This window comes from Myotis myotis, unplaced genomic scaffold, assembly GCF_014108235.1.
Source record: "Myotis myotis isolate mMyoMyo1 unplaced genomic scaffold, mMyoMyo1.p scaffold_m19_p_18, whole genome shotgun sequence".
Taxonomy (NCBI): Eukaryota; Metazoa; Chordata; class Mammalia; order Chiroptera; family Vespertilionidae; genus Myotis; species Myotis myotis.
Genome location: NW_023416322.1, coordinates 30,120,182 through 30,142,592, shown reverse-complemented (window position 1 = coordinate 30,142,592; position 22,411 = coordinate 30,120,182). Strand labels below are relative to the sequence as shown.

The window sequence follows — 22,411 nt, the reverse complement described above, 5'->3', positions numbered from 1 at the left end:
GGCCAAAGAGCCGCATGTGTCTTGCGAGCCGCAGTTTGCTGACCACTGGCTTAGGGTATTTGGCAGGTGTTGATTGGTGGTTCAATGTATAGTCCATATAAGGTACATGTTTAGTCACTCAGGTATTTTGGGCCGCAGGTATGGTTAGGCAGTCACTCAGGTATTTCTGAGCTGCAGGTTAGATCATACTCCGCCCACCAGTTGGGGGAAGGGAGGATCTATCACGTACAGTTAACACGGGATCAGATGGCCAGAAAATCTGCTGCTGCTGCTGCTGCTGATCTCTACCATTATTTCTCTCTTTCTCTCTTGACATTTTTTTAAAACATTTATTTTTCAGAGAGAGGGGAAGGGAAAGGGAGAGAGAGAAAAACATCAATGTGAGAGAGAAACCAATCGGAAAATTGGTGATTTTAGGTAAAGTGAATTACCAAAATGATGAAGGATTAAAGGGTGAACTTGTACTGCTCTTATTTTACTGAGTAGGTTCTACTGATCTCCTGTACTGGGGGCTCTTTTGATGCCTAGTGTACCCACTTTGTCTCCAAAACCATAGAGATAGGGCTGGAGGCAGCTGACCTCACAGATTTTAAATGAAACTGAAATGAAAGTTCACTTCCTCTTCGTGGATAACTCATGTGACAAGTTCCAATTTCTTTTTAAAGTCAAATTTAGCTGAAGTCTCTTCGCTGCCTTTGAAATCTTTGGAGAGAGACCACCTTCAAGCATTCTTAATATGGGAGCACCCGCTGGTTCCAATATGTATGTACTGTCTGGGTTTTGTTTTCTCGCATTTGGTCTTTAAACCCTTTCTGTTTTCAGCCTGCTCTGCCTGCCAGGTTTTAAATCTTTGGTTTCAGGAAGTAAACTAAAAAATCAAATGGCTCAATTTGCCTCTTTGCTTTTGGACTAAAAGGAATTTATTTTTGAAAAGTTAAATGTGTGCTGGACATCTAAGCCTGAGGCTGAAATGTAGTTTTCTTTGGCGTATAATTTGAAGATTTACATGGTTACAATTCCAGTTATTTTGAATTAAAAAGAAACGGAATTAAAAGGACAATCCAGTTTGAGAAAGGGTTAGTCACTGAATTTCTGTTAAAATGTCTTTGTATTAAATAGATAAGTGGTGTTTTCAAAAGAAGTTAATTGCTTCCTTTGAAATCAATATTTTGATTGCTGGGGGGAAAGTTTAAAAAATTAACTCAATAAAATGACCTTTGGATGTGAAAAGAATACTTGGGAGTTGTCTTTTAACCACCTCCAAATGTTGTGAATATTTAAATCGGCCAGTTAAGAAGAACTCACGGATTCAAAAATTCTGAGAATAAATGATTTTTCCGAGGTTTGCCTTCCCCTTAATAAGAAAAGAGGATTTCCCTTGATTAGATTTGTTGGCAAATCCTGGAAAGTCCCTGCTTCCTGCAACAATGCCAACCCTGAAAGTGAGTTTGGTTTACCAAATACCAGGAAATTTCTGAAAATCACTTTTTAAAGAGCTAATAAGCATCAGTAGTAGTGTTTCTGACATGAATCTGCAGTTATTCCCTGTGACTTCACAGAGTGGGGCAAAAGTAGGTTTACAGTTGTTTGTATGGAAAATAATACAATAAATCATAAAAATAGCACAAAAATAAATTTTGTACATGAACCAGTGTTTATTACAAGAATAAACTCTGGCCAAAACCGGTTTGGCTCAGTGGATAGAGCGTCGGCTTGCGGACTGAGGGGTCCCAGGTTCGATTCCGGTCAAGGGCATGTACCTGGGTTGCGGGCACGTCCCCAGTAGGAGATGTGCAGGAGGCAGCTGATCGATGTTTCTCTCTCATCGATGTTTCTAACTCTCTATCTCTCTCCCTTCCTCTCTGTAAAAAATCAATAAAATATATTTAAAAAAAAAAAAAAAAAGAATAAACTCTGTACATGAGTTTATTCTTGTATTATTATTTATTACTTAGTTATTGTATTATGTTCATATGAACAACTGTAAACCTACTTTGCCCCACCCTGCATATCCTCCCAAACTTTTCCTGTGTAATTCTGACTTGTAGTATTCTGTCCCTTTGACAGACTTTGCATTGCTATTTTTTGTTACGAAAGATATGGTCACAATAGATGCAGCTAACAGCTACTCTTCCGATGTGACCTTTCCTTTCGCAGAATGAAATGGCTGCTCCTGGTTCTCCTGGGGTGCTCCTCTGCCATGGCACAGCTGCACAAAGACCCCACGCTGGATCACCACTGGGATCTCTGGAAGAAAACCTATGGCAAGCAATACACGGAAGAGGTAGAGGGGATTGCCACTTGAGTGATCTGCTTTTATTCTAGTGCTCTGTGCTTTATCCCTCTCAAATTATATTCTTACAAGCAGTGTTTTCAATAAATGTTCCGTTCACATTTCTTGCCAGATTCTGCTCTTGGTAGAGCAGGAAACAAAAAAAACAAACAAAGTTCCTGTTTTTATAGAGCTTATACCCTAGTAGGAGAGAGGAAATAAGTCAATAAATAAGCAGGTATATAGTATGTTAAACCGTGATAAGTGAAGTAGAGAAAAACAAAGCGAGGCATGGAGGGTAGGAAGGGCCCTGGGTGATGGCTGGGGGAGGCTGGGAATGATTATTCTATAGGACAGTCAGGGAAGGCCTCACATACTGGTATAAGGTGACATTTGAGCAGAGAATGGATAGAAGCCAGGGAGCAAGCAAAGTGGATAACTAGAGTGAAGGTCCCAGGCCATGAGGAAAGAGTACATGTTTGGGAAATAAAAGACCCTGATTTCCGCCCCTGGCAGATGGAATGCCAGATGTTGTTTCTTGACTCTCACTTCCCACTTTGTACTCTTGTTTTTATTTCAAAACATACTTATTGATTTTGATTTTAAGTCCTTAACCCTAGTGCTCCAAATAACTAAGTCCTGTAACTACAGGGTGTCCCCCCAAAAGGTATACATACTTTGAATAATTATAAAGGCAGTATTTATTAAAATACATTTCATTTTCAAAATGTAGTAGAACCTATAGACATTGTATATATACATTTTGTGGGACACTCTGTATATAATACTAATGAGTTTGTAGGCAAATATGCAATTACTTATTTAATATATCATTTTTGTATAAAAAGATACTTTGAGTAGAACGTGCACTCTGAGTTGTTTTCTTGGAACGATGAACTTCACCCTCACTCTAATTTCAAAGTCCACTAGAGTTAGATGTGCAGATGGCACCACTGTCTGGTTAAATTAAAGCTATCTCTCTTTTTAATGATTTCACTCCCTAAGGAGAAGTAAAAATGACTTTCCATTGGTATCTTACCTTAATTTATTTAATTATCCTACTTTACTTAACTCAATAAGTTCATTTCTTGTTTCCTTTCCTATACTTCATTATATTTAATTTTCTTTATTCCGTTTTTTCTATTCTAGTGGTTTAGAATAATAAATACCAGAAGAAAATGGAGAAATAGCTTCAAATCACTAAAGAAACATAGCTAGAAATATATAATCAGTTAAACTATCTTTCAAGATTGAGGTCAAAAAAATTTTTTTAAACCTGTAAAGATTTCGTGAATTTACTACCTACAAAGGATATACTTCAACCAATAGCACTTAAAAAAAAAAAAAAACACACAACTCTTTAGCAGATTGAAGAAGTTCATTATATATCATAAAATAATATTACTCACATCCAGCAATTAAGAGCAAGAATTAAGATTAATACACAGGTTTACCCGTTATATTGAATATATTCATTTATTTAGATGCCCCCTTGCAGATCCGCATTTGGTAGAATGCTTCATAATATGTTTATTTTCATTACTGAACACTTATTTGTGCAGGATTCAGTACAACTATGTTCTTTTTCCTTACATATTAGAATGAGGAAGTAACACGACGTTTCATCTGGGAAAAGAATCTGAAATTTGTGATGCTTCACAACCTGGAGCATTCAATGGGAATGCATTCATATGATCTAGGCATGAACCACCTGGCAGACATGGTAGGTAAACCACAGATAATCCTACTCTTATCTCTTGGTAAGCATGATTTCTGTCTTTCAAAAGCAAATTGAAAGTAAATGACAAAGGCCAATTATTTACATGTACAAAGTTAGAAAAATGCAGAATTTAAAGACAAGAATTTGTACAGATTCCTTTAGTCCTACTGTGACCACTTTCCTTAACAAATCCCTTCTTTATTTTAAACTCATAGACTACTATTGTTTTTTGTTTTTATTAATTTTAGAAAGCATTGCCCAATTTTTTAAAGCCTGATAAGACTACTCACAATTTTGTAGTTACCGTACTCATGTAAGTCTAAATTGACAATTTAATATGGTCCACCTGCTTTCTTAATTGGGGAATGCAGGGATTTAATATCACACAAAAAATCTCCCATTTTAGACTCTGAACTACCCTGCAAAACTGCACCACTGTGGCCAAAATTAAGAATCATAGGATCATTTGACATCTTGCTCCTTGGAATCACCGTACCCCTTGGAAGGGAACACCTAGGTAGATTAAATTCCCACTTAAATGTTGGACTCTCCTTTGTAATGCTTTCTCACAAGAAAGACCAATTCAGTTCACTTTTTAGACAGCTCTTTTATAGAATTATGCCTTGCTTTGAACCAAAAATCTATCTCCCAGTAACTTCTAGTTTTTATAATTTTCTTCTCCTTCCCACTGTCTAACTGGGATATTAATGCAAAATGTAAGAGTAAAAAAAGAGACCCAGATAATTCACCCACGAGGTAGTTAACAGTATCTATGATGGTCAAAACTACCACTTGTTTTTTCTCAGATGTCAAATACACGGAGTGGCCAGATTATTATGACCACCCCATCAGTACTTCATTGACACTTCCAAAAATACTGAATATTGAAAACATCCTAAGCAAATACTCTCAAGGTTTTATTATTATTATTTGCATAACTAATTCACTTCACTGTACTGATGGAGGTGGCCATAATAATCTGGCCAGTCATAATAATCTGGCCACTCAGTGTATATTCAGAGTTATAGTTACTAGGATATTGAAAAGCAGGATATAAATGAAAGAATATATATACATTTTTTTGCCTTGTAGACCAGTGAAGAAGTAATGTTATTGATGAGTTCCTTAAGAGTTCCCAGCCAATGGCAGAGAAATGTCACTTTCAAGTCAAACCCTAATAAAAAATTACCTGATTCTATGGACTGGAGAGACAAGGGGTGTGTTACCGAAGTGAAAAACCAGGTGAGTACCATCATGCCAGGCCTCTGTACCCCAGGTAGAGTTCTCTCTCCTGTAAATACTTAGTCTAGCTACATAATTTGGCAGTGAATCTCCCTTATGTACTTTCTTTTTTTTTTTTTTAATATATTTTATTGATTTTTTACAGAGAGGAAGGGAGAGAGATAGAGAGTTAGAAACATCGATGAGAGAGAAACATCGATCAGCCGCCTCCTGCACATCTCCTACTGGGGATATGCCCGCAACCCAGGTACATGCCCTTGACCGGAATCGAACCTGGGACCTTTCAGTCCGCAGGCCGACGCTCTATCCACTGAGCCAAACCGGTTTCGGCGTGTACTTTCTAATTATTTTTATTATTCTGTCTTCTCAACTAAATTGTGAGCTTCTTGAGAGCAAGGACCACATACCATACTTTATTTGTATTCCTCACTAACGATTAGAGCCACATTATACAAAAACTATGAACTAAGCAAATAGGTCAAGACAGACTTTCAGTGCTCATGCTTATCCATCGACTGCACTGGACCCTCCACCACGCTAACTGCTTGAGAAACAATATTGTCTGTGAGAGAATATCTCCCTCCATTTCACTTATGAAATTCAGGTTGGAAGGAGAGGAAGGAGTTAGAGCTCAGAGTAAATCACACAATTGATTCGATTAGGCTTGCATTGTTAGAATAAGAAATACAGCTTTAAGTTTATGTTTCTATGTTTTTATATTTCTTTTATTTTGCTTGTAAAAAAAAAAAGCTACAAAAATCCTAAATTAGGGCTAAATAGGAGTAAAACACATATATCACCTTAGAGATCTTGGTAAGGAAGAATCAGAATATTCTAAGCACCTGCCCCGGCTTGTGACCCATAAAGAATGTAAAAATTAATGAGTGAATGCTACTGTTCATCTCTTTTTCCACCTAGTTATTTTTCTTTCAACTAGTTTTGGGTTTCTTATTTTTTTTTTTAAATATATTTTATTGATTTTTACAGAGAGGAAGGGAGAGAGATAGTTAGAAACATTGATCAGCCGCCTCCTGCACATCTCCTACTGGGGATGTGCCCGCAACCCAGGTACATGCCCTTGACCGGAATCGAACCTGTGACCCTTCAGTCCGCAGGCTGACGCTCTATCCACTGAGCCAAACTGGTTTCGGCTAGTTTTGGGTTTCTTAATGGAGATTATCTAAAATAAAAGTTTGGGAAGATCTGATAAACTACTTATTTAGGTGTTGACTATAAATAATGTTATGAACTTCTTTCCCTGGGTGCTTGCATTTTAATAGGTGATTTTGCTTTAACCAAAAGCAAATTCAGTGTGCTTTCTTTGGGTAGAGAGCAAGGTGGGATGAGAAGAGAAGAGAGTGAGAGCAATTATGATTGGGCTCTGGACCCTCTATACCTTTTGTTTTTCTGTTTGTAAAATATCTTTGGATTTAAAAATTCAGTAGCTAAAATAAATTTTTGACCTTATGTTTCAGGCATGGCATCATTTGGCAGGAGAAAGGGCATTTTAGATCAAGGGAATCACCCCAGCTCCTTTCAAATCATTTTATTGTAGGAAACTATTTCCTTTATTTATGGGTGAAAATAGCTTGGATGTAGTACATGCTTAATAAGTACTGTTTCTTAATATGTTTGAATATGGCAATTATGCTTTGAGCTCAGCCATTTGCAAATCTTTATCCTTGCCCAGAGAATGAGCAGGGGTTTAGCCTTCATTCCTATTGTCTAAGACAATGATTGTCAACCTTTTTCATCTCATGGTACAAATAAACAAATTACTAAAATCTGTGTCACAACAACAACAAAATTTTTTTTGCTTATCTGACACAAAAAATAGGTATAATTTTGATTCATTCATACTGGACAGCTATTGTGTTAGTTGTCATTTTTGAAAAATATGTTTATTGATTTTATAGAGGAAGGGGGAGGAGGAGAGAGACAGAGAGAAAGACAGAGAAACATGATGAGAGAAAAACATCAATTGGCTGCCTACCAAATGCCCCCCTACTGGGGCTCAAGCCCTGAAAACCAGGCATGTGCCCTAACAGGGAATGGAACCCGTGACCTCTAGGTGCCTGGGACAACGCTCAACCAACTGAGCCACATCGGCCAGGGAAGCTGTTGTCACGTTTTTATTTGACAATCTAAGGGAAAAGAAGTCAGTTTCCTTGTATATTTTAAAAATTCTTGCAGCACACCAGTGTGTTACGGCCTACCAGTTGAAAATTACTGGTCCAAGGAGAAGAGGAAATGATAGTGGGGGAGCTCTTCTGAGAACTATGGACAGGGCTGACATGTTGGGTGTTGCCCAATTTGGGTGTTATAACTTTCTATGATTGCCTATATGACTCTGTTTCTGTTTCAGGGTTCTTGTGGTTCCTGTTGGGCTTTCAGTGCTGTGGGGGCCCTGGAAGCACAGCTGAAGCTGAAGACAGGAAAGCTGGTGTCTCTGAGTGTCCAGAACCTGGTGGATTGCTCAACTGGAAAATACAGCAATAAAGGCTGCAATGGTGGATTCATGACAGAGGCTTTCCAATATATCATTGACAACAATGGCATCGATTCAGAAGCTTCCTATCCCTATAAAGCCATGGTGTGTCACAAGGAAATATTCTGGGCTGCCCCATGATCTTATATCCCTTGACTGACTGTACTAAACTCACCACCAAGCCAATTGCTTGAGAAACAGTGTTATGCGTGTAAGAATCCTGATTAGGAATTCTAAATTCTCAAGAGTTCTCTTTCTTATGCAAGAGCCTTCTTAATTTATCAGTGGCATATTGGTTTTAGACAAGCAAATACAATTCATGCTTAGAAGTGGAATTTCAGCAAACCTTCCTTAAAATTCTTTCTAAATATCTGCCTGGTATTTAAACTCTTTGTCCTGTAGCCTCCCATGATCACTCTTATCTCGGATCATCAACCACATCATTCTTCTAGCTACTAAAAAACTAAGTAATGCTCTCTTCCTCCTCCTTGTGAGTTCATAATATATTTTATTAAGCAATATAAATAATATATCCATCTATATTGCAGAAAATTTAGAAAAGATAAAGTCACTCCAAAACCTCCTACCTTATCTACTATTATTTTGGTTTATTTCTTTCAAGTTCTTTTTCTACTAAGCACTTAAAAAGCATAGTTGTATAAACAAACATGAATCAGTAACCCCCCCTTTCCCACATGAAATATACTGTTTTCCATATTACATGGTTGTTATAAACCATTATTTAAACTGCAGATCATCTTGTAGGCATTATATTACCAAAAAGATGTTAAAGCTCTAGTCTAGAGTTTATGATCTTTATGTTGTACACCCCTACAATCCACCTTAGAGTGTGAGGGACATTATCCTGGCAAATTATGCACATATGAAGATGTGCATAATGTAAAACAATAGAATAATTCTATATATCCTCTGCTATTGATGAATCATGGAACTGGGCTTTGGAAGATTTGATTTTTCTTTCTTCAAAAACAGGAAGGCACCTTAGATACTTGAAAAGGCTAAATGAGGAAAGAAAAGATATTTGAAGTCCATACTTAGAATATTGGTCATTTATGAAAGAAAGTGAAGTATACTTCTTTAGCTAATTTATACTTTTTTTTTTTGCAGGATGGAAAGTGCCAGTATGATGTAAAAAATCGAGCTGCCACATGTTCAAAGTATGTTGAACTTCCTTTTGGTAGTGAAGAGGCCTTGAAAGAAGCTGTGGCCAATAAAGGACCTGTGTCTGTTGCTATAGATGCGAGACATCCTTCTTTCTTCCTCTACAGAAGTGGTAAAACTCAGATATAGTATCTTCTTGTTATATTCTGCCCTTGCACTATTAGAAAGAATATTACTCACCTCTGAACGTTTTGAGTAGGATAAACAGAACCCTCCATTTCATATACACATTTTATACCCAGTTCTAATTAGTAAAGTAATACTTACCAAAGTTTACTAACACTATATGCCAAGTACCATGATGAATTCTTTCTATGCATTATCTCATTTAATCCTCACAATAACCCTATTTTACAGATGAAAAACTTAAGTCTTAGGTTAACTTGCCTAAAGTCACACATTCTGAAAATGGTTAGCTGGGATTAGAAACTGTGCTACTTGACTCCAGCACCTGTGCTCCTAACCACTGTAGCCACTGTGGACTACAGGTGCAGCATAGCAGTATAAAGGAGGGCACCCATTGATGGGTAGGAGGCTATAATATTATTTCTAAACCTCACCTTAAAAATAATTTCATCGCCCTGACTGGTTTGGCTCAGTGGATAGAGCGTCGGCCTATGGACTCAAGGGTCCCAGGTTCGATTCCAGTCAAGGGCATGTACCTTGGATGCAGGCAGATCCCCAGTGGGGGCTGTGCAGGGGGCAGCTGATGGATGTTTCTCTCTCATTGATGTTTCTAACTTTCTATCCCTCTCCCTTCCTCTCTGTAAAAAATCAATAAAATATATTTAAAAAAATAATAATAATAATTTCATCTAGCCCTGGATGGTATGCTCAGTGGTTAGAGTGTCAGCCCCACATACCTCAGGGTCATTGGTTCGATTCCCAGTCAAGGACACGTACCTGGGTTGCAGGTTCACTCCCCGCTTCCCTGTCGGAGTACATATGGGAGGTAATCAGTCAATGTGTCTCTCTCACATCGATGTTTCTTTCTCTCCCCCTTCCTCCCTCCCTTCTACTCTCTCTGAAAAGCAATGAAAAAAATATCCTCAGGGGAAGATTAACAGAAAATTTTAACAAAATCATTTAATCTAATAAAGAATGAAAATGTATGGAAGAAACAATTTAGGAATATTTACAAAGAAATTCAGTAGGCCCTGGCTGGCTAGTTCTGTTGTTAGAGTGTCATCTGGATAGGCCACGGTGATGGGTCCCATTCCCTGGTCAGGGCACATATAAGAAGCACTAATGAATGGATAGGTAGCTGGAACAACAAAGCAATCTATCTCTCTCTCTCATAAATTAAATAAAAAAGAAATACAATAACTGTATATAATTTAAAAATAATTAGAAAAGGGTGACAATTTTATCCAAGAAAACTTCTTAGGAAACTTGGCAAAAAAAAACCTGACAAACACAGCATTGATGGCAAAGAATTATGAAATATAAATAGTTTAAAAATTAGAGTATATGTTCCTAAAATTTTAATTAATCTAGTCATATATGCAAAACAGTCTAGTAAAAGTAATAGCATTTTCAAATGTCCTTCATTGTCACATACCATTCACTCTTTTTCTGTCTCCACCCATTTTATTCTCAGGTGTCTACTATGACAAAGCCTGTACTCTAAATGTGAATCATGCTGTATTAGCGGTTGGCTACGGTAACTATAATGGGAAAGACTACTGGCTTGTGAAAAACAGGTAATATATTTGTACTTTAATGTATATTTAATTAAAATCAGGAATTGGAGGGAGCCTCAACAATGCTTTCTTGTGATTATGATGATGATCATGATATTGACAATGATAACATCTTATAAAGTGACATTCTAAATAACTCAGTGCCCCCATTTCTTCACTTCCTATTGTGTCTTCAGCACTTTGTTTTCATGGCTGATCTTCTACAATACTTTTCTGATCATTCCTTCTTGATCTCCTTTAAGAATACCTACTCCTCTGCTTAGCTCACAAATGTTGGTCTTTCCTCCAGGGCTCCATCCTTTGCCCATTACTCTTCTTTTTTTTTGTATATATTTTATTGATTTTTTACAGAGAGGCAGGGAGAGGGATAGAGAGTTAGAAACATCGATGAGAGAGAAACATCGATCAACTGCCTCCTGCACAGCCCCCACTGGGTATGTGCCCGCAACCAAGGCACATGCCCCTGACCAGAATTGAACCCGGGACCCCTGAGTCTGCAGGCCAACGCTCTATCCACTGAGCCAAACTGGTCAGGGCCCATTACTCCTCTTATTCTACATTTTTCTTGGGTAACATCCTTCCATTCTTAGGATTTTACCTATATACTATACTAGAGGCCCAATGAATGAAATCTGTGCAAGAGTAGGCCTTCCTTCCCCCAGCTGCCAGCACCGGCTTCCCTCTGGCACCCAGGACCCAGGCTTCCCTTGCAGCCCCAGCTTTGTCCGGAAGGTCGTCCAGAAGGAAGTCCAGAAGGACGTCCGGTCTAATTAGAATATTACGCTTTTATTATTATAGATACTTTCAAATCTCTAACTCTAGTTCTGACCTCTGCCCTGAACTTCAGACTTATTTATTGGGACATATTCACTTCCGTATATCTTATTTTCTCCAAACTCAATATATCCAAGGAATTCGTTACCCTCTCTACCATACTGTCCTTCCCCAGAGCTTCCCATCTCACTAAATGACAATAACACACAACACAGTCACCCAATTAGATACTATGGATTTGTCTAGACCAGGGGTGGGCAAACTTTTTGACTCGAGGGCCACAATGGGTTCTTAAACTGGACCGGAGGGCCGGAACAAAAGCATGGATGGAGTGTTTGTGTGAACTAATATAAATTCAAAGTAAACATCATTACATAAAAGGGTATGGTCTTTTTTTTTTTTTTTAGTTTTATTCATTTCAAACGGGCTGGATCCGGCCCGCGGGCCGTAGTTTGCCCACGGCTGGTCTAGACCCCTCCAGATCCAATCAAGCAACAAGTCAAATTAATTTTTCCTCATATCTGTCCTTGCTTCTGTTCCCTCTCCATTTCTTTTTATTGTTCCAGGTCAGACATTTCTTGCCTGGACTAGTCCTGTAGCCTTCTAATTTTAATCTCAAATCCATCTTTCATACTGCTTCTAAACTAGTCTGTCTAAAATATGAGTCTGAACTCATATTTTATGAGGCAGCCAATCAATGAACTTATAACTCTTCTACTTTGTACCATTTAGTGTAAAATTAATATTCCCTAGTAAAGACAAGTTGTCTATGCTGTGGTCCTTACCTGCCTGGTCAGCCTCAACTCCTGGTACTTGTATTACATTTCTGATTCTAGTTATATTAAACTATACAGAGTTATAGTTCCTATTCATATATTCAAATATTTATCTTTTTTTAAAATATATTTTATTGATTTTTTATAGAGAGGTAGGGAGAGGGATAGAGAGTTAGAAACATCAATGAGAGAGAAACATCGATCAGCTGCCTCCTGCACACCCCCTACTGGGGATGTGCCTGCAACCAAGGTACATGCCCTTGACTGGAATCGAACCTGGGACCCTTGAGTCCGCAGGCTGATGCTCTATCCACTGAGCTAAACCGGTTAGGGCCAAATATTTATCTTTACCAGGAATCAGACTGTCAACCTTTTGGTGCACAGGATGATGCTCAACCAACTGAACCACCCTGGTTGGGCAGCTAACTTTTAATTCTGAGATGACTCCATAGCCTTTAGAGCTATGTACTGTCTCACGTCATTTGATGTACATTCAGAAAACATAAAGCCCTAGCCAATTTGGCTCAGTGGATAGAGCGTCGGTCTGCGGACTGAAGGGTCCCGGGTTCGATTCCTGTCAAGGGCACATGGCCCGGTTGCAGGCTCGGTCCCCAGTAGGGGGTGTGCAGGAGACAGCCAATCAATGATTCTCTCTCATCATTGATGTTTCTATCTTTCTCTCCCTCTCCCGTCTTCTCTGAAATCAATAAAAATATATTTAAAACAAAACAAGACAAAAAAACCCATAAAAAGGCTTTTAATATAGTCCCAAATCAAGTTTAATTAGAAAGAAAAATTTTCATGGAGGAAAAAAATTCATTCTAAAGCCAAATAAGTCTTGTTTTTGTAATAAACACCAACACTGTTATTTGATCACCATGAATAATTCAATGCCTTATAGAATATATATATTTAAATATACTAATGACACAAGACTAAGGCATATTAGAAGTACTTCTTTGATAAGATAGGGAATACCTGTTTTGATTCAGCTCCCATAATAAATCCTTAACTTCATTCAAGTATACTCTGGGGATTAAAAACAAAACAAAATACAGACCAGGAGGATGACCAGGATCTCAGCATTGTTCTTCTCCAGGGCTATGTCAAAGGCAGATTTATCAAACTTGCTGAAAGCATGGACATCAGCTCCATATTTGATAAGTAGCTCTACAACATTTTGATGGTGGTATTCTGTGGCCCAACGCAAAGCTGTCATCTTCAGCATATCCTTGACATTCACATGTGCACTATTCTGTCATAGAAAAGTAATGTTTTCATATAGACACTGGTTACAACAGCACAGGTGCAAGATCCCATCAACAATACAGAGAATTTCCATAGATTACACATGTTCAAATTTAGATCACATTTAAGAAATATCAAAGGGAAAAACATTTCTCAAATTATCCTGAAGCTGACAGACACTAGGGCAAATGATAGCTCATTTAAAATAAGCAATATTTTCACTTGTATCTTGAATTTATCTTTAATACTAAGTATTCTAAATTCCCTTGTCCATTGAAACTGCTCTTCTTAAAGATTATATAGTTCTTTTAGTGTTTAAATCTAAAACCTCTTTTCAGTACTTATTTGTTCAATAAGCATTTACTAGGCATCTATAACATGACAAGCATTATCTAGGCTGTGGAGATACAAAAGTTAATAAGAAATTATCCTTTCCTGATAATGGGGAATTAGATATATCTTTAAATAATAAAATATAACGCATGGTATAATGACATATGTCTCAATGAGTATGGGACCATAGAGGAAGAGATTCCTAATTGCCTCCACAGAGACGGCACTACTTGTACTAAGTTTTCAGAGGAGGAATTGCTCCTGTATCGGAGGAGGAAAATAAGTTCCCCAATGACCCGAAAAGCCTATGCCATGGCACAGAAATGTGAAAGACTTCTCTGCTTTATAAACTCTCTGCTACAGTTCTTTCTCCTTCTTTTTTTTAATCCTCATTTGAGGACATGCTTTTAATTGATTTTATTTATTGTTAAATATGTTTTTATTGATTTCAGAGAGAGGAAAGGAGATGGAGAGCTGCACTTTTTATTGCTTACTTTAGAATTCCCTGCCCTATGCCTTTCCTACAGTAGTCTCTCAAAAATATTTAATTGACATTCCCTAAAAGAATTTAAGTTTGATAGAAAATGATCACCTATGATCCTATTATGCAAAAACATTCAGTGGTGGGGCCTTCAAAAGAATAATAACACTCATTCCCTGCATAAGGCATAGTTACAAAGTAGGAGGATTAAAGGTTTGGAATGGACCTTTCAGTGTTTTCTTTACATATTAAGTATTCATCAAAACAGGGTGACGCAAGAGTAGGTTTACAATTGTTCATATGGAAAATAATACAGCCCTAACCGGTTTGGCTCAGTGGATAGAGCGTTGGCCTGCAGACTCAAGGGTCCCAGGTTCGATTCTGGTCAAGGGCATGTACCTTGGTTGTGGGCACATCCGCAGTAGGGGGTGTGCAGGAGGCAGCTCATCGATGTTTCTCTCTCATCGATGTTTCTAACTCTCTATCCCTCACCCTTCCTCTGTAAAAAATCAATAAAATATATTTTTTTAAAAAGAAAATAATACAATAATTAATAAGTAATAATACAAGAATAAACTCTGTGTTTCACATACTCACAATTAAAAACCTACTTTTGCGCCCCCCCCCCCCGCCCCCCGGAAAAGCACTAAAGCCTTCTAAACTTCCTTTGAAAATTGCCTAAAGGTCCTTGGGAAATTATTATATTATTTTGTTCTAATTTTGTTTCATAGCTTTTTATTTTTTGAAACAATTTTATTTATTGATTTGAGAGAGAGGAAGGGAGAGGGAGAGAAAGAAACATCGATTTGTTGTTCTACTTATTTATGCATTCATTAGTTGATTCTTTTTTTTTTTTTTTAATATATTTTATTGATTTTTCACAGAGAGGAAGGGAGAGGGATAGAGAGTTAGAAACATCCATCAGCTGCCTCCTGCACACCCACCACTGGGGATGTGCCCGCAACCAAGGCACATGCCCTTGACCAGAATCGAACCTGGGACCCTCCAGTCTGCAGGCTGACGCTCCATCCATTGAACCAAACCGGTCAGGGCCATTAGTTGATTCTTGTATGTGCCCTGGCCAGGGATCAAACCCACAACCTTGGTGTGTTGGGACAATGCTCTAACCAACTGAGCTACCTAGCCAGGGCCTGCAGCTTTTTATATAGAGTTGCTTTATGAGAAACACAATCTAAGAGATAAAATATTGATAATGTGGCATTCATTTGTAATTTTGTGTTATTTCTTTTTCTAAAGCTGGGGCCTCCACTTTGGTGAACAAGGATATATTCGAATGGCAAGAAATAGCGGAAATCATTGTGGGATTGCTAGTTATCCCTCTTACCCAGAAATCTAGAGGATCTCTTCATTATATAACAAGTCAAGAAAGATGAAACACTTTCTCTTCGATTTTACCTGCTAAAACCAGTAGAAATAAGGGTGTCATGATCAATGTAAATATATAGTTTGACTCTTCTACTTTTTTAACTTTGCAGATCTTGAAAAATTTTGCAAAGTAAAAATTAATAATATATTATAGATATAACTGTATGAGAATTAGTCAACCTAATCCAATTTGTCATTGTCTTATTTTACCTCTTTGTCTTTTTATGTCCCCTGATATCCTTTTGTAACTTGATGGAATATGCTTAATAATTATCTGTCTTTTCAACTTAGTATCATTACCACATAACATTCTTTTCTTATTCTTAGGTAATATTATATTCTATCATGAAAAAGTAAATTGTGGTATGCTGGTGATGGGCTATGGCAACTTTAATGGAAGAAACTATTAAGTTATTAATGTGGCTCAGATTGTATCTTTGCACATAAAAGCATTCAATAAATGTTTTAAATGAAGTTAAAGTAGACAAATACTTAAGAGACTGTGTTTTCACACATTTTGTAAGAATTATTTAATGACCAACAATTAATATACTAATTCAATTATTAGCAATTTGGCCAGGACCTTTTTGGAGCAAATAATTCAATAAACCTGAATAAAATAACCAAACTGCATTTGTTTTAATATTTAATATTCCATTTCATTTTTATCTAATTCAGATTGATCTTTCCTCACAACAGCTATAGATATGTAGATGGGTTCTGAAAAGGCAGCAAGAACTTTAAATTTTATAAGCTCATGCCTATGACATAAAATGTGTGTGGGACGATGTCATCAGTATATCTTAAACTGAACTTAAACTAATTTCGCTATCTCTTAATCCTTCTCCATAAAGTACATTTCCCCCCCATAAAGTACATTTTAAAGAATAAGAATTGCTAACTATAAAAACATGGTTATCCTATATAATAAAGAGCTAATATGCAAATAGTTGTCACACCCTCGCACCCTAGCGCCGGGGCCGGGGGACCTGAGGCCAGGCTGGGGGACCTGAGGCCGTACCCCCCACCCCAGAGCCTGGGCCCAGGGGACCTGAGGCTGCATTCCCCCCCACCCCCCCAGCGCCTGGGCCGGGGGACCTGAGGCCATGCTCCCTACCCCAGCCCTGGGGCCGGGGGACCTGAGGCTGGGCCAGGGAACCTGAGACGCGCCCCCTGCCCTGGCATCGGGGCTGGGGGACCTAAGGCTGCACCCCCCCCCACCCAGCGCCAGGCCAGGGGACTTGAGGCTGCGCCCCTCACCCTGCGGGGCTTGATGGGGGTGTGGCTGGCCAGGTCAGCATCTTGCATGATTTCGAGGTGTATGCGGGTGGGCAGGGACTTGACTCTGAGTCCTGCGGCGCACCCCAGACTCTGACAGGGGGGAAATTTTCATATACATTTTACGAATTTTCTTTCATCTCTGACACTTCTATTATAGAGAAAGGGCAAATAGCAACATTAAAATATTTCCTCTAATTAATTCCCTTTTAATGTGCATGAATTTCATGCACTGGGCCACTAGTACTATATCACTATCATAAAATGTATAGAGACACATTATAATTAAAAATTATTTAGTTAAGCTCTGGCCAGTGTGGTTCAGTTGGTTGAACATTGCCCCATGCACCAAGAGGTCGCAGGTTCAATTCAGGGTCAGGGAACATGTCCGGGTTCAGGCTCTGTCCCCCATTGGGACATGCAGGGGGCAGCTGATTGGTGTTTCTCTCTCTCTCCCTTTCCTTTACCCTCTCTCTAAAATCAATAAAAACGTATTTTTTTAAAAGTATTTAGTTGAGTATTTTTTTATTTAAATTCTTTATTGTTTAAAGTATTATATAAGTCTCCTGAGTATTCTTTTGTTGTTATTTTGCCCTTAATTTTTCAAGCACTGTAAATGGAATAAAAATTTGGGTTCTTTACCTTTGTCAGTCTAATGAAGCCTATGAACACCTTCTCAGAATAATGTTCTTAAGTGCATAAAATAAAATATATAGGATTACAAAGGAAGCTGATTATTAAAATGTTAAAATATAAATTTGTGCTATAGTAACATACTGTACACGTTTCTTTATAAATGCATTAAATAACAAGAGTTAATAACGATCTTTAATTTGAAGTAGTGATGAGCATATTTGAAGATATCTGCAAAAACTGTAAGGTGACATAAAAATATCTGAGTTTTCTTTTGGTTGTAAAATTACAAGTATTGCTAATTTGGTTTATGAACTACATAAAAGAAATGCTAACTTTTAGTTAGAGGTTAGGCCTATATGTTCATGTAGAGTCTAATGTCACTGCAATAAAATTTAAAATAAAAAAATAAATAGAGGGGAGAACCAAGATGGCGGCATAGGTTAATGCCGGAGTTTGCTGCCTTGAACAACTACTTCAAAAGTGAAACCAAAAAACGGAAGGGACATCACCCAGAACCACAGGAACGCTGGCTGAGTGGAAGTCCTACAACTAGGAGGAAAGAGAAACGCATACGGACACTCAGAGGAGGCGCAGTGCTGAAGTCAAATTCTGAGGTGCGGAGTGCGCGAGCGGGCTGGCGGCGGAGGGCGTGGTTGGCGTTTTCAATCAGGAGGGAGTCGCAGACTCTGAGCTCCAGATACCGGCGAGTCTTTAGGGACCCAGACTCAAACGGGAGAAGCGAGACTGTCTGGCTTCGGTCAGAGCGAGTGCAGCTTTCTCTCCGAGCTTTGCAGCGGGTGCTGGGACTCAGAGAGGCAGAGCCCCTGGGGACAGGACTGAGAGCCACCATAACTGCTCTCTCCGGCCCACCCTGTTGATCCTGTGCAACCCGCCCTGCCCAAGCCCTGCACAGAGGCATTTGCCGGATAGCCTCAGGCAAAGGCTAGATTAGCACCTCCCTAGAGGACAGAAGTTCTCTCACTGCAGACACAGCTGATTCTCATAGCCACTTGGCCTGGAGGTCAAACCCTCCCTGGAATTAGCTACAACAATCAAGATTTAACTATAAGACTGCGAACAAAGACCACTAGGGGGTGCACCAAGGAAGCATAACAAAATGCGGAGACAAAGAAACAGGACAAAATTGTCAATGGAAGATATAGAGTTCAGAACCACACTTTTAAGGTCTCTCAAGAACTGTTTAGAAGCTGCCGATAAACTCAATGAGATCTACAAGAAAACTAATGAGACCCTCGATCTTATATTGGGGAACCAACTAGAAATTAAGCATACACGGACTGAAATAACGAATATTATACAGACTCCCGACAGCAGACCAGAGGAGCGCAAGAATCAAGTCAATGATTTGAAATGCGAGGAAGCAAAAAACACCCAACCGGAAAAGCAAAATGAAAAAAGAATCCAAAAATGCGAGGATAGTGTAAGGAGCCTCTGGGACAGCTTCAAGCGTACCAACATCAGAATTATAGGGGTGCCAGAAGATGAGAGAGAGCAAGATATTGAAAACCTATTTGAAGAAATAATGACAGAAAACTTCCCCCACCTGGTGAAAGAAATGGACTTACAGGTCCAAGAAGTTCGGAGAACCCCAAACAAAAGGAATCCAAAGAGGACCACACCAAGACACATCATCATTAAAATGCCAAGAGCAAAAGATAAAGAGAGAATCTTAAAAACAGCAAGAGAAAGAAACTCAGTTACCTACAAGGGAATACCCATACGACTGTCAGCTGATTTCTCAACAGAAACTTTGCAGGCCAGAAGGGAGTGGCAAGAAATATTCAAAGTGATGAATACCAAGAACCTACAACCAAGATTACTTTATCCAGCAAAGCTATCATTCAGAATAGAAGGTCAGATAAAGAGCTTCACAGATAAGGAAAGGCTAAAGGAGTTCATCACCACCAAACCAGGATTATGTGAAATGCTGAAAGGTATCCTTTAAGAAGAGGAAGAGGAAGAAAAAGGTAAAGATACAAATTATGAACAACAAATATGCATCTATCAACAAGTGAATCTAAGAATCAAGTGAATAAATAATCTGATGAACAGAATGAACTGTTGATTATAATAGAATCAGGGACATAGAAAGGGAATGGACTGACTATTCCTGGGGGGGAAAGGGGTGTGGGAGATGCGGGAAGAGACTGGACAAAAATCGTGCACCTATGGATGAGGACAGTGGGTGGGGAGTGAGGGCGGAGGGTGGGGCGGGAACTGGGAGGAGGGGAGTTATGGGGGGGAAAAAAAGAGGAACAAATGTAATAATCTGAACAATAAAGATTTAATTAAAAATAAATAAATAAATAAATAAATAAATAAATCAGTTAGAGGTTAGTGAAAATAAAGATATAACTTTTTGCCTGTCCAGTGTATCTCAGTGGTCGAGTGTTGACCTATGAACCAGGAGGTCACGATTAGATTCCGTCGGGGCATATGCTGGGAGCTGTGGACTCGATCCCCAGGAGGGGTCGTGCAGGAGGCAGCCCATCAAGCCTCTGTCATCACTGATTTTCTATCTCTCTCTCCCTCTCCCTTCCTCTCTGAAATCAATTTAAAAAAACACATATTTAAGAAAAAAACAAAAAAGTTGCATTCCTCCTGTTATCTATCTCTATATCTATCTCTATCTTTAAATCGTAGCCAACAACCCTAAGAAGAAGTTAGAGGAGAAATTATCCCTCCCAGCATTATTATCCCTCTACAGCATTATTATGATTCACAGATGGGCATTTACGGTTTCATATTTTTGTGGGTTTTTCCCCTATAGTTATTAATGACTCAAAATAAATTTAACATGAAGCACCATACCATAAATTTAACATGTCGTCATTCGGGGTTTGGCTCCCCCTCTGCCAGCACTGAAATTAGTTGTGATTGGGGCAAACCAGTTTTACTTGAATAGGTTTTCTCATCTCTAACACAGGAGCCGTATGTGTTGGGAGAGACATAGTAAGAGTAAGGTAGGAGAATGTGACAGTGAATGCGAAAGCTCTTTATAAACTTTAAGTGTGTGAGAAGTATAAACCACAATAATTGTACCAGGGGATTTTCACTATTTTTGACCCTGAAGACAGGGTTCTAGTCTCCATCCTCTCCTATTTGACTCTGGGCAAATCTTTTCATATATGGAATCACTGTTTTCTAACTGATAATACAGACATATCAAGATTATGAATTACTATGATATGTTTACACTTCTAAACCAATTTGTTTGGACATATAACAATCTGCAAACTAAGAAGTTTGTACTGCTAGACAATCTCAAATTACCTACCAGCTCTGATTTTATTATTTTGTTTCTAAGTGAGACATTAATGATAGTCTAAACCAGCAGTTCTCAACCTGTGGGTCGCGACCCCTTTGGGGGGCGAACAACCCTTTCACAGGGGTCGCCTAAGACCATCAGAAAACACAAATATAATTACATATTGTTTTGTGATTAATCACTATGCTTTAATTATGTTCAATTTGTAACAATGAAAATACATCCTGCATATCAGATATTTACATGACGATTCATAACAGTAGCAAAATTACAGTTATGAAGTAGCAACGAAAATAATTTTATGGTTGGGGGTCACCACAACGTGAGGAACTGTATTAAAGGGTCGCGGCATTAGGACGGTTGAGAACCACTGAAGCTATCTGCTGTCCCCAGATATATGGCACAGGAGAAATTCCTTACGTCGGAGACCGCTAGAGCAAACTGGTTTCCCCCAAGTCACATGAGACTATAAGGTGGTAATGCACGATATGGTAGATTCAATAACGAAATCAAAGAAAACAATCCGAGAAACCTATGGTTAATTAAATGGAGGTTGAGGACACTGGTCACGGCAGGAAATCTGTGCATATCGCCACAGTTGTGCACATGCACTTACTGAACCTCCCCCTCGGGCATCCGGCTTTTCTAGTTGAGATGCGGCACCAGGTCCTTGGGATTCCCAGCCTGCCTTGCGCTACTCTTGGCGGGAAAGCTGACCTCGACGGGGGTCAAAAGGCTACTGACGCGCTTCTTCCGGGCAACCGTTGAAGGAAAGCGCATGCGCATTGGGCAGAGAGCGTGCTTCGCGGCGGCGCTCTCCTGGTCGCTGGTGCCTGTCCGTCAGATGTTATGTAATATATACGTTTGTGTCTGTTTTCCTTTATTAATTTCATTCGTAGTCGTAATATTTGCTTTTAAATCTCTTTTTCTGTCACCGGCTGCTTACTTTTCAGTTTCTTAGAGTCTTAATGGCGAAACATTCAGGGGAAAATGTATACCTAGTCAGAGGTCTTTGGAAGTAGGTTGACTCACGTCTCGTCCGGCCTTCGTCAGGATAACTTTAAATGTTTACAGTAAATAGACTCTTATATGAACTTTTCTAGTTGAATTGTCTGATGAAGAAAAATGACATTGGGACCAAAAGATGGAAACATCAAAATAACAAAGTTATAATTGAGAAACCAGAATCAGTAAAAAACAAAAATGTAGGGTATTTTCTGTGTTCCTTTTACGGCTGTTCCACAGAGGAGGGCAATACTTTCCATCCAGAGCCGCGCTGCCAGCTCAGCGAAGGAAAGTCACCCGATTCGCTTATTTTGAAACTACAAATTTAAAACAAAAATTAAAAGATTGTTGTGCAGGGTTTGGCAGGGGCAGTTTTTCATTACCCAGTACCTACCTGTACAATGTTGTTAATGCTGGAATATTCTGAAGTGAAGAAAAATAGAAGATTATGCTTTGTTTAAAAAAAGCCTGGTAGCCCTGGCCGTGCTCAGTGGCGAGAGCAGCCGCCCGCGCCCGGCAGGGACCCGGTCAAGGGCGCGTCCCCGGGGAGGCTCCGCTTCCTCTCTGCAGTTTTACCTAAAATCTGTGGAACACCCCC

The 22,411-nt window shown here is 38.9% G+C and overlaps 2 protein-coding genes across 4 annotated transcripts in view; one reads left to right on the top strand and one right to left on the bottom strand.

Annotated features, from left to right (window-relative positions):
* Window positions 1-13,391, bottom strand: part of GABPB2 (GA binding protein transcription factor subunit beta 2) — a 244,521-nt gene extending 231,130 nt beyond the window's left edge. For both annotated transcript variants that reach the window (XM_036342477.1, XM_036342480.1), the window contains exon 1: window positions 13,218-13,391. In XM_036342477.1, the coding sequence (XP_036198370.1) occupies window positions 13,218-13,385 (168 nt within the window). In that variant the 5' untranslated portion in view covers window positions 13,386-13,391. The remainder of the gene's footprint in view (window positions 1-13,217) is intronic.
* CTSS (cathepsin S) lies at window positions 399-16,233 on the top strand. 2 transcript variants are annotated; one of them, XM_036342507.1, is made up of 9 exons: window positions 399-417; window positions 666-762; window positions 2,158-2,284; window positions 3,873-3,995; window positions 5,085-5,234; window positions 7,600-7,827; window positions 8,851-9,016; window positions 10,505-10,607; window positions 15,477-16,233. In XM_036342507.1, exons 2-9 carry the CDS (start codon window positions 737-739, stop codon window positions 15,574-15,576), a joined length of 1,023 nt encoding a protein of 340 aa, XP_036198400.1. In that variant the 5' UTR covers window positions 399-417; window positions 666-736; the 3' UTR covers window positions 15,577-16,233. The 2 variants fall into 2 exon arrangements, with proteins under 2 accessions (XP_036198400.1, XP_036198399.1); XM_036342506.1 differs by lacking the exon at window positions 399-417 and having other exon boundaries at window positions 522-762.
* Window positions 16,234-22,411: the final 6,178 nt, after the last annotated feature.

Excerpts from the sequence above, each read along its gene's own strand:
- CTSS (XM_036342507.1), top strand. The coding sequence starts at position 737 with ATGGGAGCACCCGCTGGTTCCAATAT. Across the intron at positions 763-2,157 it reads GCACCCGCTGGTTCCAATAT|AATGAAATGGCTGCTCCTGG; the intron begins GTATGTACTGTC and ends TTCCTTTCGCAG. Across the intron at positions 7,828-8,850 it reads CCTATCCCTATAAAGCCATG|GATGGAAAGTGCCAGTATGA; the intron begins GTGTGTCACAAG and ends TTTTTTTTGCAG.